This window comes from Trichechus manatus, unplaced genomic scaffold (genome assembly GCF_000243295.1).
Source record: "Trichechus manatus latirostris isolate Lorelei unplaced genomic scaffold, TriManLat1.0 scaffold00067, whole genome shotgun sequence".
NCBI lineage: Eukaryota > Metazoa > Chordata > Mammalia > Sirenia > Trichechidae > Trichechus > Trichechus manatus.
Window position 1 is genome coordinate 5285089 of NW_004444003.1, and position 22403 is coordinate 5307491.

A 22403-nucleotide genomic window follows, 5' to 3' on the forward strand; every position below is an offset into this window, starting at 1 on the left:
CTATTGTGATCCCTGTCAGAGAAGTTGTTGGTGGTAGCCGGGCACCATCTAGTTCTTCTGGGCTCAGGCTGGTGGAGTCTCTGGTTCATGTGGTCCTTTAGTCCTTTGGGCTAATATTTTCCTTGTGTCTTTTGTTTTCTTCATTCTCCTTTGCTCCAGACGGGATGGGACCAATAGATGTATCTTAGATGGCCACTGGCAAACTTTTAAGACCCCAGATGCTACTCACCAAAGTATGATGTAGAACATTTTCTTTATGAACTGTATTATGCCAATTGAGCTAGATGTTCCCCAAGATCACAGTTCTCAGCCCTCAGCCCCAGCAACTTGGTCTCTCAAGGTGTTTGGTTGTGTCTAAGAAGCTTCTATGACTTTGCCTTGGTCAAGTTGTGCTGACTTCCCCTATATTGTGTGTTGTCTTTCCCTTCACCAAAGTTGACACTGGTCTACTAATTAGTGATTTCCCTTCCCCATGCCCTTCTTCTGTCGTAACCATCAAAGACTGTTTTTGTTTCTGTCTGTAAACTTTTTCTTGAGTTTCTGTAATAGTGGTTTCACACAATATTTGTTCTTTTGTGATTGACTTATTTCACCCAGCATAATGCCCTCCAGATTCATTCATGTTGTAATGTTTCACAGAGCCATCATTGCTCTTTATCATTCTATAGTTTTCCATTTTGTATATGTACCATAATTTGTTTATCCGTTCATCTGTTGATGGGCGCTTAGGTTGTTTCCATCTTTTTGCTATTGTGAATAGTGCTGAAATGAACATGGGTGTGCATATGTCTATTCGTGTGATGGCTCTTATTTCTCTAGGATATATTTCTAGGAGTGGGATTGCTGGATTGTATGGTATTTCTATTTCTAGCTTTTAAAGGAGGTGCCATATTGTTTTCCATAGTGGTTGTACCATTTTACATTCCCACCAGCATTGCATAAGAGTTCCAATGTCTCCACAACCTCTCCAACATTTATTATTTTCTGTTTTTTTTAAAATTAGTGCCACTAATGTTGGTGTGAGATGGTATCTCATTGTAGTTTTGATTTGCATTTCTCTAATGGCTAATGATTGCAAGCATTTTTTCATGTGTCTGCTAGACCCCGAATGTCTTCTTTGGTGAAGTGCCTGTAAACATCCTTTGCCCATTTTTTAATTGGATTATTTGTCTTTTTGTTGTTGAGGTGTTGAAGTATTTGGTAGATTTTAGAGATTAGACCCTTGTCAGATATGTCATAGCCAAAATTTTTTTTCCCAGTTTGCAGGTTCTCTTTTTACTCTTTTGGTGAAGTCTTTTGATGAGCATGTTTAATTTTTAGGAGCTCCCAGTTATCAAGTTTATCTTCTGGTGCTTGTGCATTGTTAGTTATGGTTTGTATTGTATTTATGTGATGTGTTGGGGCCTCTAGCATTGTCCCTATCTTTCCTTCCATGATTTTTATTGTTTTAGATTTAATACTTAGGTCTTTGATCCATTTTGAGTTAGTTTTTGCATATGGTGTGAGGTATGGGTCCTGTTTCATTTTTTTACGGATGGACATCCAATTATGCCAGCACCATTTGTTGAAGTCTGTCTTTTCCCCATTTAATTGACTTTGGCCTTTTGTCCAATATCAGCTTTCCATAGATGGATGGATTTATGTCTAGGTTCTCAATTCTGTTCCATTGGTCTATGTGTCTTTGTTATACCAGAACCAGGCTGTTTTGAGTACCGTGGCTGTATAGTAGGTTCTAAGATCAGGTAATGCGAGGCCTCTCACTTTGTTCTTCTTCAATAATGATTTACTTATCCGAGGCCTCTTCCTTTTCCAAATAAAGTTGGTGATTAGTTTCTCCATCTCATTAAAGAATGCCGTTGGAATTTGGATTGGGATTGCATTGCATCTGTAGATCACTTTGGGTAGCATGATGGTTAAGATTGTATATCAACTTGGCTAGGCCATGATTCTCAGTGTTTTGGCAGTCATATAATGCTGTGATCACTTCCCTGTTGAGATTTGATATGTGATCACCCCCATGATCGGAGCTGCTGTGAGTAGCCAATTAGTTGAAAAGGAGTTTCCTTGGACGTGTGGCCTGTATACGAATATAAGCAGACATTCTGGCAAGGCTGAGGGGCTTTTGCTCATTCTGGATCCTGCAGCTGGATCCTGTTCATCTGACGTCTGGTTCTTGGGACTTGAGCTAGCAGCTTATCTGCAGTCTTGCCTGCCAATCTTGGGATTTGTCGATCTTCACAGTCCATGAGCAAGACCCCTACACTCTGAACTGCTGACCTTGGGTTTGCCAGCCCCTGTGACTACGTGAATCAGGAGAAGCCTGTATCCTGATCCACAGACTTGGGACATTCCAGCCTCTACAACCATGTGAGCCATTTCCTTGATATAAAATCTCTCTCTATATATACATATTTATATGCTTTACTGGTTTTGCTTCCCTAGAGAACCCAGCCTAAGACAGGTAATATTGACATTTTCACAATGCTGAGTCTTCCTATCCATGAGGATGGTATATTTTTCCATGTAGGTTTCTTTTGGTTTCTTACAGCAGTGTTTTGTAGTTTTCCACTTGTACTTCTAGATTCCATCCTTCTTACCACAAGGATTTTGCTTCTGAAGTTATCTTTTTTTTCTCTCTCTGGTATCATTAATATTTCCTTCCCCTATTAGTATAAAAACATTATATATCTCCTTTAAAAAACACACAGTAATAGGAGGAGACCAGAAAAACTTGATGGTGCCTGGCTGCCGTTACTGAAAATTTTGATAAAAAATTCTATAGAAGAATCCTGATCAAAAGGGGGAAAATGTAGAACAGAATTTAAAATTATCATGGAATCCAGACTCTCTGGAGCCAGAGAATTTGGATGAACCCATGAAACTATTGCCCTGAGATAATCTTTAAACCTTAAACCTCAAACTAAAAATATCCCCTGAAGTTTTCTTAAAACCAAGCAATAGTTAAGCTTAACTAGTAAAGAATGTTTGCCTTGAGCATTGTGATTTTTTAAGACCGATCTATATGAGATGAAATTGACAACAGCAACTCAAAAGATTAGATAGGAAACTTAGGGGTCAGTGAGTTAATGTTAACGGGGGACGAACAACTTGGAAAAGGAGGGTGAGAATGGCCGCACAACTTGAAGAGTGTAATCAATGTCACAGAATTGTACATGTAGAAATTGTTGAATTGGTGTATGCTGTGTATATTCTCAAAACCATCACCAAAAAATAAAATAAATTATATTAAAAAACCCACAGGTACAAAATCAAAATCCTCCCTGATCCCACATTCTCCTACAGCTATATTTTTCTGCTGCTCTTCGCAATAAAATTTCTGATATATGTGTCTCTGCTTTTTCATCTCCATCTTAGTCTTCAATTATTCCAATCTGTCCTCACTAGTTCACTGAACTACCCTTTGCAAGGTCAATATTGATCCCTATAATGTCAACAATCTAATGAGCACTTCTGTGTCCTATTATTTGCTCTCTCAGTAGCATTTCATATAGTTAACCACATTTTCCTTCTTGCGATCCCCATTCTTCTTGGCTTTTATGACATTACTAGTTTTCCCTTTCCTCATTCAGTCTCCTTTTTTAGAGACCTTACCTTTATAGCTTGAAGTTTCTCAGGGCTTAGTCCTGGTCACTCATCTCTTCCTACATTTTCTTTATGGGTGGTAAGGGATGATATCATACATTCTCAAGCTTTAAATATACCATCTGTGTCGATGACTCTCAGATATTCATCTCAAGCCCAGAACTCTCCCCTGAGTTCCAGTCGCCCCTTGTTATCTGTAGTTGGATAGCCAGGGCATTCTAATTCTTCAGGTTTTAGCTGAAATTTTGCATCATTAAAGACACCTTTCCTGGCCACTCTATAAAGTGGTCACCCTCCTCCTTCTTTTCAGTTACTCACCATCACATTACCGTTTATTTCCTTTTGCATTTATCCTAACCTTGTAACTTTTTTGTTGGCTTATTGATTGTCTACCTTTTGCATTACGTTATAATCCCATTTATTGGACTCTCACGCTTTGCTATGCACTGTTCTAAACACTTTATAAGTTTTATGGCCTGAGTTGCATTTTTGAGAAACCATACTTTTTAAAAGAAACTATTCTTTATTTTGGTAAAATAGAAGCCAGTGTTATGATTTTCAATCTTACAGTTCCATGATATATTTCAATATGGTTTAGTAATAAGTGACACTTACTAGGTGTTACTATTATGTTTCATATACTTAATATTTACATTTGTTTAAATATGCCCTCAACACTTAGCTTTCTTATTAAGTGGACACATCTTAACACATTTATTTCAGAAACTGTTAGTCAGAGAGACAGAGGTAAAGTTGTTTGAAAAACTTCCACCAGATGTATACTACTAAGAGGTGAGTGCTTAAAGAACAGGTATCTTAAACTAGTTTAAATTAGTTAAAACCTTTTCATGGCCTGTAGGCCAGAGCAAGACCAGTTAAAATTTTTGACTTCTCAGGTTTCTTGGGCTGCTAGTGCCCCACTTATAGTATTCGCTGATGTCTGATTGCTGGGAAATGCAACTCCCATTTAAATTCTTTGCCTCTCATGGTTCTTGGGATGCCAGTATCCAATTTATAGTATGTGCTGCCATCTGAAGGGGACATGTATAAAAAATAATTTGGTCACGAAAGGGTTTTTAAACTAAACTTCAGCTCCTAAGAGACAGAAGCTGAATTTACTGAAGGTACAGTACACACCAGCAGGCAGTCCACATCATCATATTATATTAGCCTGAGATGAATGGGCATAGGCTGTAGTTAGAGATGGTAAGCCTCACATGATACCTGTTTTTTAAGTCAGAGTTTGTTCTGCCCTGTATTTGTAATCTGTGTCCCGTGATTTTGCTTTCTTCTGTGAAGCAGCAACATTATAGTTAGGTTTTAAGTAGACAATAGTATAAGTTTATATAAATACCAAGTGTTTTATGTTGTTGTTGTTTAAATCCATATAGTAGTTATGTCAGTTCTGTCAATTGGAGCAAGCAAAAAGGATACTGGATATTTTTGAGAATTTTCTCAAATAATGAAGCATCTACATAACCACTTAAATGCTTAGTACAATATATTTTCAGAAAATAGTGATATGAATTATCAGAATGCAAAAATGATGACCTCTTTAGAATAGGGTAGTATGTTTCTTCCAGTTAGAGATTGCAGTGATATCCCCACATCAGAAGGCTTTTGGTGGCAAGGCTGACAAAATGATCAGCATTTTCAGTCTATGTAAAAGCTTACTTAAATGCAGCAGGATATAGTGAGAAACAGCTTGGCTTTTAGAGTTAAGACAGATTTGAGTAGAATACTAGATACTATGCTTACCAGTTTTGTGACCTTGGGTAAATTACTTAATTTTTTCTGTGACTCAGTTTCCTTATCTACAAAATGGGAGTCAGAATAGCTACAAGATTTTTATGATTATTAATTAAAATAAATATAAACTAGCAAATCCTCAATAAAAACGCCCTCCTCTTTTCTTCTGGAGCCCAGGTGGCGTAGTGATTAAGAGCTACGGCTGCTAATCAAAAGGTTGGCAGTTCGAACCCACCAGCTGCTCCTTGGAAACCCTACTGGGCAGTTCTATTCTGTTCCATACGGTCGCTATGAGTCAGTATCAACTCGAGGCAATAGGTTTGCTTTGTTTTCCTCTCTTCTGATCTCTATGTTAAAAACAATAAGACTTTGACAATTAAAGAGATCAACTATTTATTAAGAGAGAGAGATGTTTGCCAACAGGCAGTCAGTTCTAGAGAAACTGCTGCGGCTATTGCAAAGCAGTTTTTTGCTTATATGCCGTTTACAATGTACAGTTGGTTCTTTGACGGTCATACAGCAGTGCAAAAGAACATGTCATGTGGAATACGCAAAATCTTGAGATACAGGTCTTGGGGAAAAAAATTTTTTACGTTAAACATCTACTATCTGTTACTCCAAAGCAAGCAAGTTCCTTGGGAAAAAAAGGAGGGGCATTTTTGAGATTAATGAGGTTGGTTTGCAGAGGTATATTTAATGATAAGATGCACAGTTTTGGACCATTCCAACTCTTGGGAGTTGCTTAACACCTGTATTCACATCATTTCCTTTTAACAACCTGATGAAATGCAAAGGTTGACGTGATTTAGAATGAGATGAGAAGGATTTATTTATCGACAGCAGAGGCAAAGCTTCTTAAGGTATTCAGACAAATTAAGGAAAAGGAAACTTGGAAATGTGGGTGGCTATGGCAAGCATAGTACTTTGAGAGCAGTTATTTCTCTCTTTACTGCCTTTTAGGAGCCCTTGTGGCACAGTGGTTAAGAACTTGGCTGCTAACCAAAAGGTCAGCAGTTTGCATCCACTACCCACCCCTTGGAAACCCTACAGGGCAGTTCTACTCTGTCCTATAGTGTCGCTATGAGATGGAATCAATGCCACGGCAATGGGTTGGGTTGGGTTATGAGTATGAATGTTCTCGGCACACAAAGAAAACCAAAAATTCAAACCTATTGCCTTCTAGTCAATTCCGACTTATAGCGACCCTACAGGACAGAGAATTGTCGCATGGGGTTTCCAAGGAGTACATGGTGGCTTCAAACCGCCGACCTTTTAGTAGCCGTAGCTCTTAACCACTACGCCACCAGGGCTTCCTTGGCACACAAATACTACCTTTTAAATGATTGACCTATTTGGTGTTTTGAAAAAAAAAAAAATTTTTTTTTTTTAATACAAGAAGCACCAACCATTCAGTTTGGTAGGGGAATCTGCGTGCTAACAATAAACAAGAAGACAAAACTGTAAACAGCAAACAAGCAAAAGCTAATAAAAGGTACCCTAGACCTGCCTCGAATGTTTCGGGTTGATAGCAGCTCATGCTGTAAGCTTGGATACCTGGTAGGGCGCTGCAGGCCAAGCAAGAAACAAGACCAGTTTTGCACCTTTGTTCCTTTGGCTCCTGACCAGCCAAATCGACCAGTCAGATCATGTTGGTAGAGCCTCTCTAGCACCATTTTGATAAAAGTCGGACGTACCAACTTCAGGAATTTAAGAGGAACTAAATTGTGTGGCTGCTCATTTAAAAACTCGACCCGGGTTCACTTTGGAGAAAACGATAGGACTAGACGATTTTTTTTTTTTTTGATTAAGGGAGATTTCGCCTAGTAACTCAAGGAGAACATTTCATTTGTAATTTTAAAATTTTCTTGCTAGTACCGGGCACTTTCTAAGAGCCGTATGAGAAAAGCCTTGGATCTTCTTCACTCTGGGCTATTTTAATATCGAACACCTAAAACTGCTGTGGAAATTCCCCCACGGAACTTTTGTAGTCTTACTAAGGCATTCTTAAATCTAGACCCATCCTTAAACACCTTCCTCACCAGCCATATTCTTCAACCTCTCCACTTTCCAATTTCCTAAATCTTCAACCTCTCTAGAATTAGTCCAATCAAACTTTTCCTTCTTAGACCTCTTCCTTACGTTGGCATTAGGAAACTCCGGAATGAGTCACATAGTCAACCTTGTCCTTAATGGCGCTCCGTAATTTTACTGTTTCCCCCGTCCCTCCTTACCTCCTGCTAGCTCCGCCCCACCACACTCCCTTCTCGTGCCCCTCCCTCCAGTGTTTGCGCCTGCGCACCTCCAGTTCAGGCGCTTTCCCTTTCCTGGTGACCAATCCACTTCCTGCCGCCGGTACTCAGAACACTCCTACTCTCTGTCGGGGCCCTGGCCTGAGGTGTTAGTAGTGGCTGCCCTTTGGCTGCCTGTCTGAAAAATTCGCTCCTCCCATCGAGTGGGCAATTCGAACCAGCCGCTAAGTAGCTGACACTTATATGAGCCTTTGCTCTGGAATAGCTACCACAGAGCCAACCTGAGAGCATCGGCATGCCGGGGTATGGGCGACTCGGACCGTTTTGCAATCTGGCAATCGCACGGACAGCTTCTTCCTTTCGTTCTCCCTCCGCCCCGCCCCCACTCGCAGCTCGGCCGCGCTGGTGAGTGGCGGGCGGGAGGGCCGACGGGCGGAGGGAGGAGGGGGAGCTGAGGGAAGGCGGGTCCTCGGCTGCGAGATAGGTGGGGGGAGGGGAGGGGAGAGCCCGAGCGCTGGAGTTGGTGCTGGGAAACCCGGGACTAATGTTGACAACAGGCTCGAGGTAAGTCCCGGGGAACGTCCTTCCCCTCCGCTCCAACGATCGAGAGGAAGCGAGGCTTGGGTGCTCCGGCCTGGTCCCCTACTCCCTGAGGGACCCAAGGGGCGACTCCGCACCCCAGCTTTTCGGGGGTGGGGAGCAGTAGAGGGACCGCTGGTCCGACGTCGTCGTCTTCAGATCCCTCTCCGGGAGGCTCCCATCAGTTCGGCTTGGGCAGGCACGAGGGGCGGTAGAGGAGGTGCCTGCCCCACACGCCTGGGCTGGGCCTCGGAACTGGAGGCGGGGAGCCTGCTGTGGCGGGGTGAAGGTGTTTGGGGGCGTGGAGTAGAGCGAAGGGAGGTTGAGGAAAGCTCTTCGAGAGCCGAGAGGGAAGCGAGGGCGAGGAGGTGGGGAGGGTGAGTGTGTGGGAGGATGTGGAGTAGGGAGACTAGCGGTGAGTCTTCGCTGGTGAAGGAAGTGTGGGTGAGAAGTTCGGGTTGGGGCAAGGATGGTCCGCGAAGGTGACCTGTGGGTAGGAGGGGAAGTTGTAGCGAGGAAGCGTGTTTGATATAGGAATGTGAAGGAAGCGGGGGTTTGTTGGAGATGTGTGTGTAGGGGAAGGGGTTTTGGTGTTTGCCTTCATTCCAAGGTTCCAGGTACTGTCTTGTTAGTACTGTTGGACTAAGGAGATGATCACAGGATATTTGCTGTCCAAGTTGGCAAAGCAGAGCCAGCTTAAAGGCTTCAGGGTACTCACTGGACTGGCCAGACCATCAACTCTTTTGCTCTTGTAGGACTTACAAATACTAACGCATCAGATCAAAATAAAACTATCACTCACCCTTTTCATTTATCATGGTTTTCAGGGGTTCATAAAAATTGTGTGACTCCTCAAGAAAACCATTTTTGAACTCTGGTGAAATTTTTAAAAACTGTGAATGAGTCTTTTATTTTTTATTCTAAGACTCAAGTAAAAAACTGGGAAATAATGCCCCTGTGTGGTTCTGCCGTTTAGTTAGAACATTTTGAATAATACGAGATTAAAAGGTAGAACAGTATTCTCTTATTCAGTAGTATTTTCCGAGCAGTCTAATTTTGATTTCATACATAATCCATATGGTTCTTGCAAAGGAGTATCTTTAAAAGGGAAATATCACCTTGACCCTACTCCTCCACTCTGTTGGTACCTGTTTTACCAGTAAGATAATTTTACTTGTAACTTCAGTGTCTGTGTTTAGAAAACCATATAAAATATACAGCCCAAGTGTTCCACCAGGACACTTTGGGGAGCTAAGAAGGCCATTTTAAAGCATGGTTCCTTTCCAGGGCTGTCTGAATATAATTTTACTTAGTAAAACACTTTGTAAGAGCTATCATATTCTAATTAAAAGATCACTGATTTTTACCTTGATTATTCTGAGATAAAATCTATTTAATGTTCTAATTTTTACTTGATAAACTTTATGAAACACCTTAGATAAAATATTTGTTAAAGCATGAATTTATTAAAGAATTTTAGCACTGTATTAAGTATAATTTAATGCTCGGTTTAATTTTTAAAATTGTCTTAATACAAATATGTACTGATCTGGATTATGTCATTTGTATATTTTGTTTAATAAATATTAAAGTCACGTTACATAGTGAAAAAGAGCACTCGACAGTGATTCTTGGCCCAGCCACCAAACTAATTGTGTAATCTTGGACAGATCACTCTGCTGCTGCTACCACAGTGTAGAAATTGAGAATCGAAATGGATAAAGCCTGATGGTCTTTCTAACTCTAAAAATCTCTTATTAACTTTTCAGCATTCTATATGGTTGCTGTGAGTGGGAATCCACTTGACAGCAGTGGGTTTGGGTTTTTTTTTGGTGTGTAAGAGAATCAGTATTTGAGTGCCCCTCATGCTGTTTACTATGCTAGAAACTTTGTTTACATCAAGATCTCTATAAGATAGGTAGCAATATCTCCACTTGTTGATAAGTAAATAGACTTGGGGAGCCCTGGTGACGAAGTGGTTAAGAACTCAGGCTGCTAACCAAAAGGTCAGCAGTTCGAATCCACCAGCCACTACTTGGAAACCCTATGGGGCAGTTGTCCTCTTTCCTGTAGGGTCACTGTGAGTTGGAATTGACTCAGTGGCACACAACAACAACAAACAGACTTGGAGAAATTAAGTTGTCCAATTTCCATAGCTGGTTTGGGATGCAAACTTAAAGTCTGCCTGACTCCAAAGCCCGTGTTAGTTTCACATGTTGCATACTGCCTCTACATGGACCTTTAGATTTTTGTCATATTTTTCGTTTACTGAAATTTAGCCAAGTATACTTTGGGTATATGCTTGTAGAATAAGCATGACATCATTCAAAGAAGACAGCAGTATCAAGATGTAAGGGCCTTATTGAGAATCTCTTTGTTTTATCATGTTCTAGATTGTCATGAATGCCTACTACAGTTTATTTCATGTAGTAGGTACTTGAGATAAAAATTTATTGAATAAATGAATACTATAGAGTCACAAAACTTTGGGAGACTCTGTTGAGCTAATAAATGATGATCCTTTATGATTTGTCAGATTCCAAGCTAATTTCTTAAAATTTAAAAAAACTTTGATAAGATTTAATTTTATCTTTGTAATAAAACATTGATTGTAATTTCGGATGCCATCCTTTATATTGTCTGAGAACTGTAATTACTTGTAACCCTAAAATTCACTTGTTGATACATCACATCAGAAAATACAAATTGTCTATAATTATTATTTTAATTTTTTTGCACATAATGACTAATATCCCTAAATAAGATTGTGTTTACTTAGTTGTTATTTTGTCCTCTTGCTTTCAGCTAGAATCTGGCAAAAGTTAAAGAAATTTTGTAAAAACTGCTTAACCATTAATTATCAGGGGACTCTTTCTACCTCAAGATTCATAATTCTATAATTTATCATAGTTAAGATCTATGATCAAGTCTTCCAACTCACAATTTGGTGCCCTTAGGATTCTTAACTTTGGATAAGAATGTTGGTTCAGATTCCAGCTCTGTCTTTTGCTGTGGAGGCCTTGGTCAAGTTACTTGGTCAAGTCTCAGTTTACTCATTGATAAAATAGGGAAAATAATACCCACTTCATAAAGATTTTAGTGTTAAATGAGATAATGTAAATAAATGCTTAGCACAGTGCCAATGAGTGGTAGCTGTTAGTGTAATTTATTAAAAGGTTGTTTGTTTTTAGGGCATGATGATATTTTCACATTAAAGGTGGGTACTTAATTGAGGATGTATAAGAATTGATAACTAAATTTTGAGATAATGTGAATGTAAGTACTGTCTGGCACATGAATAAGTAATTATATATTTTCACATTTTTAAAATGATTTCTTAAACAGGATTAACAGCTTTTTTTTTGTTTGTTTTTTTGTTATGAGTTCCACCAGTGGGGTTAACTAAGCCTTTAGGTGTCATTGTCAAAATCAATGCATAGAACATGGAAGTGGAGGAGAATAAAAGAGAAAAAGGGAAAGGAAGAGGTGGCTGAGAGAAGGTACAGAGTGTGGCATGTACCTTCAAAAATTAGTTAAGGTGCTTCTACTGGCCTAGGTTGTCTTTCTCTGATAATATTTTATAACAGTGCTGAAGTAAGTTCTTTGTGTGTTTAAAAAGTATTGCACATATTTTGTTTACTAACCTAGTTTTTACTGCTATAGTTTAAAACCTGTATTTGAAAATACTTCAGAATACTATATATATCTTTAGCTTTTAATAAAAACTAGGACATTTAAGTAGTCTTATACTTCTTAAGGAGCCCTCTGGTGACACAGTGGTTAAGAACTCGGCTGCTAACCAAAAGGTTGGCAGTTCGAATCCACCAGCCGCTTCTTGAAAACCCTGTGGGACAATTCTAACCTGTCCTATAGTGTCGCTATGGAAATCGACTTGATGGCAGCAGGTTTGTTTGTTTGTTTGTTTTTAATACTTCTTAAACAGAAAGTGTTTTGGTTTTCTTGTGTACAACTTTCAGATGATTTAGGAGTTAAAACATGAAGCACTGTCCAGAAAATAAATTATATCACAAAACTAGTTTTTCTGAGTTTAGAGAATTATATTTTTAGAAAAGAAAAATCGTGCTGGGGAAATTTTTTGTTTCTGAGTTTGTTATTTCCAGTGAATTGTATAGAGCCATTACTATAGACAGGTGCTGTCCAGTAGAACTTCCTGTGATGGTGAAATGTTCCGTATCTGCACTGCCCAATATGGTAGCCACTAGCCATGAGTGGAATTGAGCACTTGAAATGTGGATAGTGACTGAAGAACTGAATTTTAAATTTATTTAGTTATAATTCATTTACATTTAAATAGCCACATTTGACAAGTGCACAGGTTTTCAGTCTTGGGTTATTTTGCCCCATGGGAGAAATTTGGCAATGTCTTCTCATTTTTGATTGTCAAAAGTGAGAGATGGGATGGCTACTACTGGCGTCTACTTGGCAGAGGCTAGGATGCTGCTAAACATCTTGAAGTGCACAGGACAGCACCCCTTAGCAAAAAATTATCTGGCCCAAAATGTCATTAGTGCCAAAGTTAAGAAGCCTTGGGCTAGTAGTAGCTATTGTATTGGCAGGTATAGAACAGAATTTATAGATTTTATAATCATTATTATCATTATAAATTGATTTAGACTAATACTAGTAAAGAGACTAAAGGTCTAGTCTAATTTGAGAGTTAACAGCTTTTGCATTTGAAAATTTGATAAGTTCAAAGCAATGAAGTGAAATTTGTGAGTCCTCTCTTCTCTGTTTTGTTCAGTAGTTTACAGGGCATAAGAACTCATTTATGCTTCCATTCTATAACTTAAGTACCGCTATTGAATATTGTGTGAAATAGTGAACCAGCGTCTCTTAACAGTTGTGAAATGTGGGTTAAAACTGATTCAGAGTGTTCTCATATATACTAAAGTATTTATGATTAATGGCATGTTTTGGAGTTATGTCATTTAATCATAAATACGTCAGTTATTTAATGGTTATATCCAGGTGGTGGGTACATGGAGGTTCCTTATGCTGTGCTCTCTACTTTTGTATGTGTTTGAATTTTCTTTTATAAAAATTAAAAAAAGATTTACTCAGACATAGGCATAACTAGTAATGAGAGAATGTGGAATGTGACCAATAAATTTTTTATCACACAATTAGTATCTGTTTTGCATGTATTTAATTTCTCACAATTGTCAAGTTACATTAACATATCCTATTTAAAAAATAGTGTCACATCACTAAGTAAAAGATCACTGCATTTACAATACTGACATTCTTTTACTTTTACAGACTGTCCTGGGTAACATAATGCCAGCTGAGCGTAAAAAGCCAGCAAATATGGAAGAAAAAGAATCTTTGCTAAACAACAAGGAAAAGGACTGCAGTGAAAGACGGCCAGTGAGCAGCAGGGAGAAACCAAAAGATGATATCAAGCTTACTGCCAAGAAGGAGGTTATTAAGGTCCCTGAAGATAAAAAGAAGAAGCTGGAAGAAGATAAAAGAAAAAAAGAAGACAAGGAACGCAAGAAAAAGGAAGAAGAAAAGGTGAAGGCAGAGGAAGAATTAAAGAAGAGAGAGGAAGAAGAAAAACAGAAATATGAAGAGGAAGAGAGAAAGAAGCAAGAAGAACAGGCAAAACGTCAGCAAGAAGAAGAAGCTGCTCAGTTGAAGTAAGAAAATGTATTTTAATTATTGGTATGAAGGAGTAGGAAGATTGGAATATTTTGGGAGAAGATTTGAAATAAACCTTTCTTGGTGCAGTTCCTTGAGAGTTGGAAGTATCTTATTTGTGTTGTTAGTGTTGGTGACTAGAGGTATACTTAAGATACTTTAGTTATTTAAATTGAATAATAGTGCCAGTAATGCTCTTTAATAAATATTTTTTGAGGTCTAGGGTAATATAAATTTTTATTAAAATTTTTTTTTTATTGTATGATAGTACTCTATCTTTTAAATTGAAAATCTTAGTTCTTCATAGCTACTATTTGTTGAGTTCGTATCATGTGCCAAGCATTGTACAAAGTGTATCAGCATATATCCTTAAAACAGTCCTAATGAGGTAAGTTTTATGGTCCTTATTTTACAGATTAGTAAACAGAGGCTTAAAGAGGTTAAGTATATCTTGCCTAAGGTCATAATAAACAGTGGAGCTGCTGGGGTTTGAGTCTAGTTTGGTCTGACTCTAAAATCTTTGTCCTTAAGCACAATTCTGTAATGCCTCCCATTGTATTTTTAACTTTGTTAATCTATGCAGTTAATACAATGAGCTAGTGAAAAAACAAGGTAGTCCCCACAGGAAGAATACCAGGAAGTAGCAAAAATGACTATTGTTGAATAGCATGAGCTCTCCTTTTCATAGCTATAATTTAAAAAGCTGTTTGCAAACTTGGATTTTCATAGATCTCTAGAATAGCCACCTACAGTCTCACTAAAGTTTTTCTTTAGTATGTCTGTTTTCAGTGAAGAGCTGGAGCTTTAAGTCTGAAAAGGCAGTATAGTGGCCAGTTTTGGAATATTCAGAACCATGATTCCTGAGAGTTTTCTTGCTTATTTTATATTTTAATTTTTTAAATTTACAAGAATATTCAATTTCATAGCTTTTGCTCACTCCCCTCCTATACAAAAGAGGTTTTTAAAAAAAAAAACTCCAAAACCCCAACTTTTTATTGTGAAAATTTCAAACAAACGTAGGCAAAAACAGAACAGTATAATGATCCATCCCCCCCACCCCAATCTGTATTCATTACCCAGTTTCAGCAATCATCCATGGAATATTTTAACCAAAAAAAAGAAACCATTTGCCATCAAGTTGATTCCGACTTATGGCAACCTCGTGTTTCAGAGTAGAATTTTGCACTGTAGGATTTTCAGTAGCTTTGAAAGTAGCCACCAGGCCTTTCTTCTGAGGCATCTCTGGTTGGATTTGAACCACCAGCCTTTCGGTTAGTAGCTGAGTGCTTAATCATTTGTACCACACTGGAATATTTTAAAGCATCATATTATTTCATAGGTAAATACTTCATTATGTATGTTAAAAGTGTTTTTAATACAGGTGACAATTGAGTTATTCAGTGCATATATATAATGGGTTATATATTCCTAAAATGTACTCTCACTGGTAATCCACTGTTTGTGTATGACTAGGAGACTTACAGGACATACTCAAATGTCCATATTCCCAGTGATGAGTACAACTTTTCCATTAACTTACAGCTTTTAACATAAAATTATAATGCAACTCAGGGATGGTTTTTCCAGAAAGATAAAAATCTACTTTTCTAGATATTTATGTTTTAAAACTATATGTTCTGATATCGCAGAAACCTCAAAGTCAAATTGTTAGTCCCCACCCTCCCACCCCCACTCAAGTTATTTTACTACTTCTGTAATATAAATTTTTTCATCTTTTTAGAGGAAATATAGGTAGATTTCTTTTTAACTATTCTGTTCAGGATAAACTGGGTTTATTAGTTTTTTTATTAAAGGGCTTTAACATGATAAGTTTCTTCTGGTTTCTTTCCAAATTTTTTAAATCACGTTTGAATTTTAAGACCAAACCTAGCCAGATACTTTATCAAAAGCTTGGTTAATGCCAAGATTAGAAAAATCAAACCTAATTTTTCAAAATGTTTTTAATGTATTCTTCTATGATGCTTATTCTTTAATTAAAGTAGTGTTTTGTGGACTTTTTTTTTTTCTGTTTGCCCAGTGCTTTGTCTGTTTTATGTTTTATATTTTCAGGCGTATTATTTTATATTTTTTATACTAAGCATGATGTATTTTATCCATTTAGCTTGCCAGTTGGCAGAATTATTTTTAATTTTAATCTAATTATTCATAATTCTCTGCTCTGCCCTGTTTGGTATTATTAATATACTGGACTCCCCTTATCTTAAGTCATTAATAAAATATCTTTAAAAGTAGTCAACTGCCTTTTGCATCTTTTATTCTTGGATTTTGATGCTTATATAATTACTTTTTTTTTATTGTACTTTAAGTGAAAGTTTACCATTCGAGTTAGTCTCTCATACAAAAATTTATACATAATTATGTGACCCTGATAGCTCTCCCTATACTGTGACAGCACACCTCCTTTCCACCTGATTTCCCGTGTCCATTCAACCAGCTCCTGACCCTCTCTGCCTTCTCATCTCACCTCCAGACAGGAGCTGCCCATTTAGTCTCATGTATCTTCTCGAGCTAAGAAATACAGTCTTCACGAGTATCATCTTATATTCCATAGTCCAGTCTAATCTTTGAAGCGTTGGCATCCGGAATGGTTTTAGTTCTGGGTTGACAGAGAGTGCAGGGGCCATGCTCTCTGGGGTTCCTCCAGTCTCAGTCAGAGCATTAAGTCTGGTCTTTTTACTAGAATTTGAATTCTGCACCCCACTTTTCCCCTGCTCCATCAGGGACTCTCTGTTGTGTTCCCTGTCAGGGCGGGCATTGGTGGTAGCCGGACACCATCTAGTTCTTCTGGTCTCAGGCTGATGAAGTGTCTCTGGTTTATGTGGCCCTTTCTGTCTCTTGGGCTAATATTTTCCTTATGTCTTTGGTGTTCTTCATTCTCCTTTACTCCAGGTGAGTTGGGACCAATTAATGTGTGTTAGATGGCCACTTGCTAGCTTTTAAGACCCCAGACACCACTCACCAAAGTAGGATGCAGAACATTTTCTTAATAAACTTTGTTATGCCAGTTGACCTAGATGTGCCCTGAAATTGTAGTCCCCAGACTCCCCTGCTACTCTGTCCCTCGAAGTGTTTGATTGTATTCAGGAAACTTCTTAGCTTTTGTTTAGTACAATTGTGCTGACTTCCCCTGGAGTGTGTGCTGTCCTTCCCTTCACCTGAGATAATCCTTGACTACTGTCTAGTTAGTGAGTAACCTTCTCCCTCCCTCCCCACCCTTGTAACCATCAAAGAATGAATGTTTTCTTCTGCATTTAAGCCTTTTCTTGAGTTCTTATAATAGTGGTCTTATACAATATTTGTCCTTCTGTGACTGACTACATTCACTCAGCATAATGCCTTCCAGATTCCTCCATAGGATGCTTCACAGATTCGTTGTTCTTTATCGTTGCGTAGTATTCCATTGTGTGACTGTACCATAATTTGTTTATCCATTTATCCATTGTTGGACACCTAGGTTGTTTCCATCTTTTTGCTACTGTGAACAGTGCTGCAGTGAACATGAGTGTGCATATATCTATTCTTGTGACGGCTCTTGTTTCTCTAGGATATATTCCAAGGAGCGGGATAGCTGGATTATATGGTACTTCTATTTCTAACTTTTTAAGGAAGCGCCAAATCGATTGCCAAAGTGGTTTTACCATTTTATGTTTCCACCAGTAGTGTATAAGTGTTCGGTCTCTCCACAACCTCTCCCACATTTATTATTTGGTGTTTTTTGAATTAATGCTAACCTTGTTGGGGTGAGATGGTATCTCATTGTAGTTTTGATTTGCATTTCTCTAATGGCTAATGATCGTGAGAATTTCTTCATGTGTCTGTTAGCGACTTGTGTGTCTTCTTTGGCGAAATACCTCTTCATATCCTGTATAATTACTTTTTATTTTTTTCTTTTTTTTTAAATTGTACTTTAGGTGAAGGTTTACAGAACAAATAGTTTCTCATTAAATAGTCACATATTGTTTTATGACATTGGTTAACAACCCCATGACATGTCAACCCTCTCCCTTCTCGACCTTTTTTTTTTTTTTGGTGAAAATATACTTAGCCAAAGATGACACCATTTCAAAAATTCTACATGCACAATTCAGTGACATTGATTATGTTCTTCCAGCTGTGCTGCTATTCTCACTTTAGTTGAAGGTTTACAGAACGAAATAATTTCTCATTAAACAGTTAGTACACGTTGCCCTATGACAATGGTTAACAACCCCACTACATGTCAACACTGTCCTTACTCAACTTTGGGTTCCCTATCACCAGTTTTCCTTTCCCCTTCTGCCTTCTAGTCCTTGTCCCTGGACTGCTGTGCCTCATTAGTCCCGTTTTGTTTTATGGGGCTGTCCAGTCCCCTGCTGAACGGTGAACCTTGGAAGTGACTTCACCACTGAGCTAAAAGGATGTTTGGGGGCCATACTCTCGGGGTTTCTCCAGTCTCTTTCAGGCCAGTAAATCTGATCTTTTTATGTGTGCATTAGAATTTTGTTCTATATCCTTCTCCAGCTCTGTCCAGAACCCTCTGTTGTGATGCCGGTCAGAGCAGTCAGTGGTGGTAGCCGGGCACCATCTAGCTGTACTGGACTCAGTCTGGTGAAGGCCTTGGTAGCTGGGGTCCATTAGTCCTTTGGACTGGTCTTTTCCTTGTATACTGTTCTCTTCATTCTCCCTTGCTCCGAAGGGGTGAGACCGGTGGAGTATGGCTGCTGACAGGCTTTTAAGATCCCAGACGCTACTCACCAAGGTCTAATGTAGAACATTTTCTTTATAAACTGTGTTATGCCAATTGAGCTAGATGTTCCCTGAGACCATGGTCCCCACAGCCCTCCGCCCAGCAGTTCAGTCCCTTGGGGAATTTGGATGTGTCTGTGGAGCTTCCATGACCTTTGCCTGTACAAGTTGTGCTGGTTTCCCCAGTATTGTGTACTGTCTCACCCTTCACCAAAGATACCACTTATCTATTTCCTATTTAGTATTTCCTCCCCATCCCTCCCATCCCTTGTAACCAACAAAGATTGTTACTTTTTGTGTGTAAACTTTTTCGTGAGTCTTTACGATAGAGGTCTCATACAATATTTGTCCTTTTGTGATTGACTTATTTTACTCAGCATAATGTCCTCTAGTTTCATCCATGTAATGAGATGCTTCACAGATTGATTATTGTTCTTTCTCCTTGCGTAGTACTCCATTGTGTGTATGTAGCATAGTTTATCCATTCATCTGTTGATGGGCATCTAGGTTGCTTCCATCTTTTTGCTATTATGAACAATGCTGCCACGAACATGGGTGTGCTTGTGTCTGTTCGAGTGACGGCTCTTATTTCTCTAGCATATATTCCTATGAGTAGGTATAATTACTTTTTAATTGACTTTCACTCCTATGGGGTTTGTCAGTGAGGCTTCAGAATATGCAAGGTATTTTATTTACTTGTTTGTTTGTTTTTTATATAGAGAGAAAGAGGAATCCCTTCAGCTTCATCAGGAAGCTTGGGAACGACACCAGTTAAGGAAGGAACTTCGTGGCAAAAACCAAAATGCTCCGGACAACCGACCAGAGGAAAATTTCTTCAGCCGGCTAGACTCAAGTTTGAAGAAAAATACTGCTTTTGTCAAGAAACTAAAAACTATTACGGAACAACAGAGAGACTCCCTGTCCCATGATTTTAATGGCCTAAATTTAAGCAAATATATTGCAGAAGCTGTAGCTTCTATTGTGGAGGCAAAGCTAAAAATCTCCGATGTGAATTGTGCTGTGCACTTATGCTCTCTCTTTCACCAGCGTTACGCAGACTTTGCCCCATCACTTCTTCAGGTTTGGAAAAAACATTTTGAAGCAAGGAAAGAGGAGAAAACACCTAACATTACCAAGTTAAGAACTGATTTACGTTTCATTGCAGAATTGACAGTAGTTGGAATTTTCACTGACAAGGAAGGTCTTTCCTTAATCTACGAACAGCTAAAAAATATTATTAATGCTGATCGAGAATCCCATACTCACGTTTCTGTGGTGATTAGTTTTTGTCGACATTGTGGAGATGATATTGCTGGACTTGTACCAAGGAAAGTAAAGGGTGCTGCAGAGAAGTTTAATTTGAGTTTTCCTCCTAATGAGATAATTAGTCCAGAGAAACAACAGCCTTTCCAGAATCTTTTAAAAGAATACTTTACATCTTTGACCAAACACCTGAAAAGGGACCACAGGGAGCTACAGAACACTGAGAGACAAAACAGGTGATTTTCAAATGTTTCTCAGAATTGAGAATTTATTTTGGAGCTCATGCTTAAAAAAATTTAAGGTCTTCATGCCACTGAAAGAACTTATGGAAAAGGGCTCATTGCAGCTGATTTCTTAACATTCTAGGAAAATTTCTAAGTGTAATATTCTAAGTACTCATGTTTGAATGTGAGTCTACAATAGATTTTGTTTCTGATTTTAAAGGAAATCTGGCAAGTATATGGTGACTTCTAGTTTGTAGATGTTCTCTTCCTGTGATTTAAAAAACTCCATAGTATTGAGTGGTAAATTTTCTTTTTCTGTCACTTTAACTTACCTGCTATTATTTTTCTGTGTGTTTTGATGTTCCTTCTATGACAGATTTGCTTTCATCGTTTTGTATTTTTATTTATTGATGTCACTGTTGATACTTACTCTTTTTAAGAAACTGAATCATTCTTAATCAGTGGTATTTCAGATCAGAATTTTGGAAAATTGTGCACAAAATTAGTCGTGAAAAGTTTTCTTAAATGCAACTATGTAAAGTGCATTTACAGGAGTCTTTTCTGGGGGCACCAAGTTTAAAATTCTAAAGGAATAATTACTGTGCTTGTGGTAACTAGTGAAGACACCTGATTTAGGGGCCAACTTTGATTATTATATTGTAGACTACTGTGTAGCATCTGTACTTTGGAAGAATCAGTGAGATAGAAGTTGATATAGTGTGTGAACATTAGGTCAACTTCTGTGGAGGGCGGATTTGGAGGAGGGCTGAGGAGGTGTGGAAAGGAGAAGAGCAGTAGTATTTGGCTGAGTAATTTTGCAACTGTTTAAATTCATGGTTTAGAATCTGAAATTACTATTCTTTAGGAATTAGTATGGGGAAGTGTCATTTTCTATTCCAATAAGTGTACTGGGAAAGCTCTGGTTTAAGTGGTTCCCACTGAAAGATGATTGACTTAACTAGAAGAGAGTAATCATGTGTGCAGGTAATGCAGTCAGGATAGGGTCAAGATAGGTGCAGAGACTATATGGCTAAACTCTGGTGGCTGAAGGTTACTTAGAGGTGAGAATTAAAGATAGTAATGGTGTTCAATCAATGATTCTTTAAAGAAAAAGAAATGATCGTCATCCTCATTTGTGCTGTTGAATAGTGAGGATTGTTTTAAACTTTGAAGAGGCAACCTCAGAATGTATTTATATAGTCAATAATGGATTAATAGATTAAAAAGGAATATGGTGGTCCTTTAATAATTCTCACATATTTAAGGTTCCTTAATTGTAGTTTGGAGCCCTGGTGGCATAGTAGTTAAGAGTTTGGCTGCTAACCAAAAGGCCGGCAGTTTGAATCCACCAGCTGCTCCTTGAAAACCCTATGGGACAGTTCTACTCTGTCCTGTAGGGTTGCTGTGAGTCGGAATCGACTCCATGACAACAGGTTTTTTAATTACGATTTACATACTGCTTCGCTGTTTTCATAACACATTTCCCACACATATTCTACCATTATACATTACAACTGATATTACAAGAATACATAGAATACTTTTTATTGGCTACATCAAGGATTTTGTGTACTTTTCTTTCTGTGTTTTGCTTTTTACTGGCATCATAGAACCTTAAGATTACAAGGATTCTACAATGACTTAATTCCAACGCAGGAATCCATTTTACAGATTATCCCACAGATAAAATTATTCTTTCTCTAAATATACCTACAAAGGAGCTTGGTGGCCTCCGAGCCATTCCAAAGATGGACATACTTATTTGCTAGGAATTCTTTGTAATCAGGCTGAAATTAACTCCCCATAAAGTAGTTCCTTTTGATGTAGTTCTTTTTTCTTGTACAGTGTATCATACAGCTACTCATAGTGGGGGAGGGGGGCCCATGAATTGTTTACCTGCTCATAGTGAAGTACAGAAATTGCGATTAAGCATTTAGACGTTTTTATAGCAATTCTACATTATCATGATGTGTTACTGTATTTTACAAAGTGGCTGCAACAGTTGGGGGAAAAATTGGTCCTTTACCACAGGTAATTTGAAAAACTGATACAGAACATGTGTCTCTTTTATTCCCATAGTGATAACCTCAAATATTTGCAGACTGCCAAGATGTTTCCCTTTCATCTTCTCCAGTCGAAATAAATCTAGTTCCTTCAGTTTTGCTCCATGGTTTCCATATACTTCATTATCTTTTGGGCTTTTATTTTAGATGCATTCTTTTCTTTTTTTTTTTTTTCTTTTTGTTTATTGTTGTAGTTTAAATGAAGTTTACATTTCAGGTTAGTCTCCCATACAAAAATTTATACATACATTGTTATGTGACCCTAA

At 38.2% G+C, this 22403-nt stretch overlaps 1 protein-coding gene across 1 annotated transcript in view; it reads left to right on the top strand.

Annotated features, from left to right (window-relative positions):
- The first annotated feature begins 8082 nt into the window (after nt 1–8082).
- UPF2 (UPF2 regulator of nonsense mediated mRNA decay) overlaps nt 8083–22403 on the top strand; it is a 143341-nt gene continuing 129020 nt past the window's right edge. Inside the window, exons 1-3 of the mRNA XM_004379688.2 lie at nt 8083–8165; nt 13461–13840; nt 19307–20086. Coding sequence (XP_004379745.1) covers nt 13479–13840; nt 19307–20086 — 1142 coding nt within the window. The 5' untranslated portion in view covers nt 8083–8165; nt 13461–13478. The remainder of the gene's footprint in view (nt 8166–13460; nt 13841–19306; nt 20087–22403) is intronic.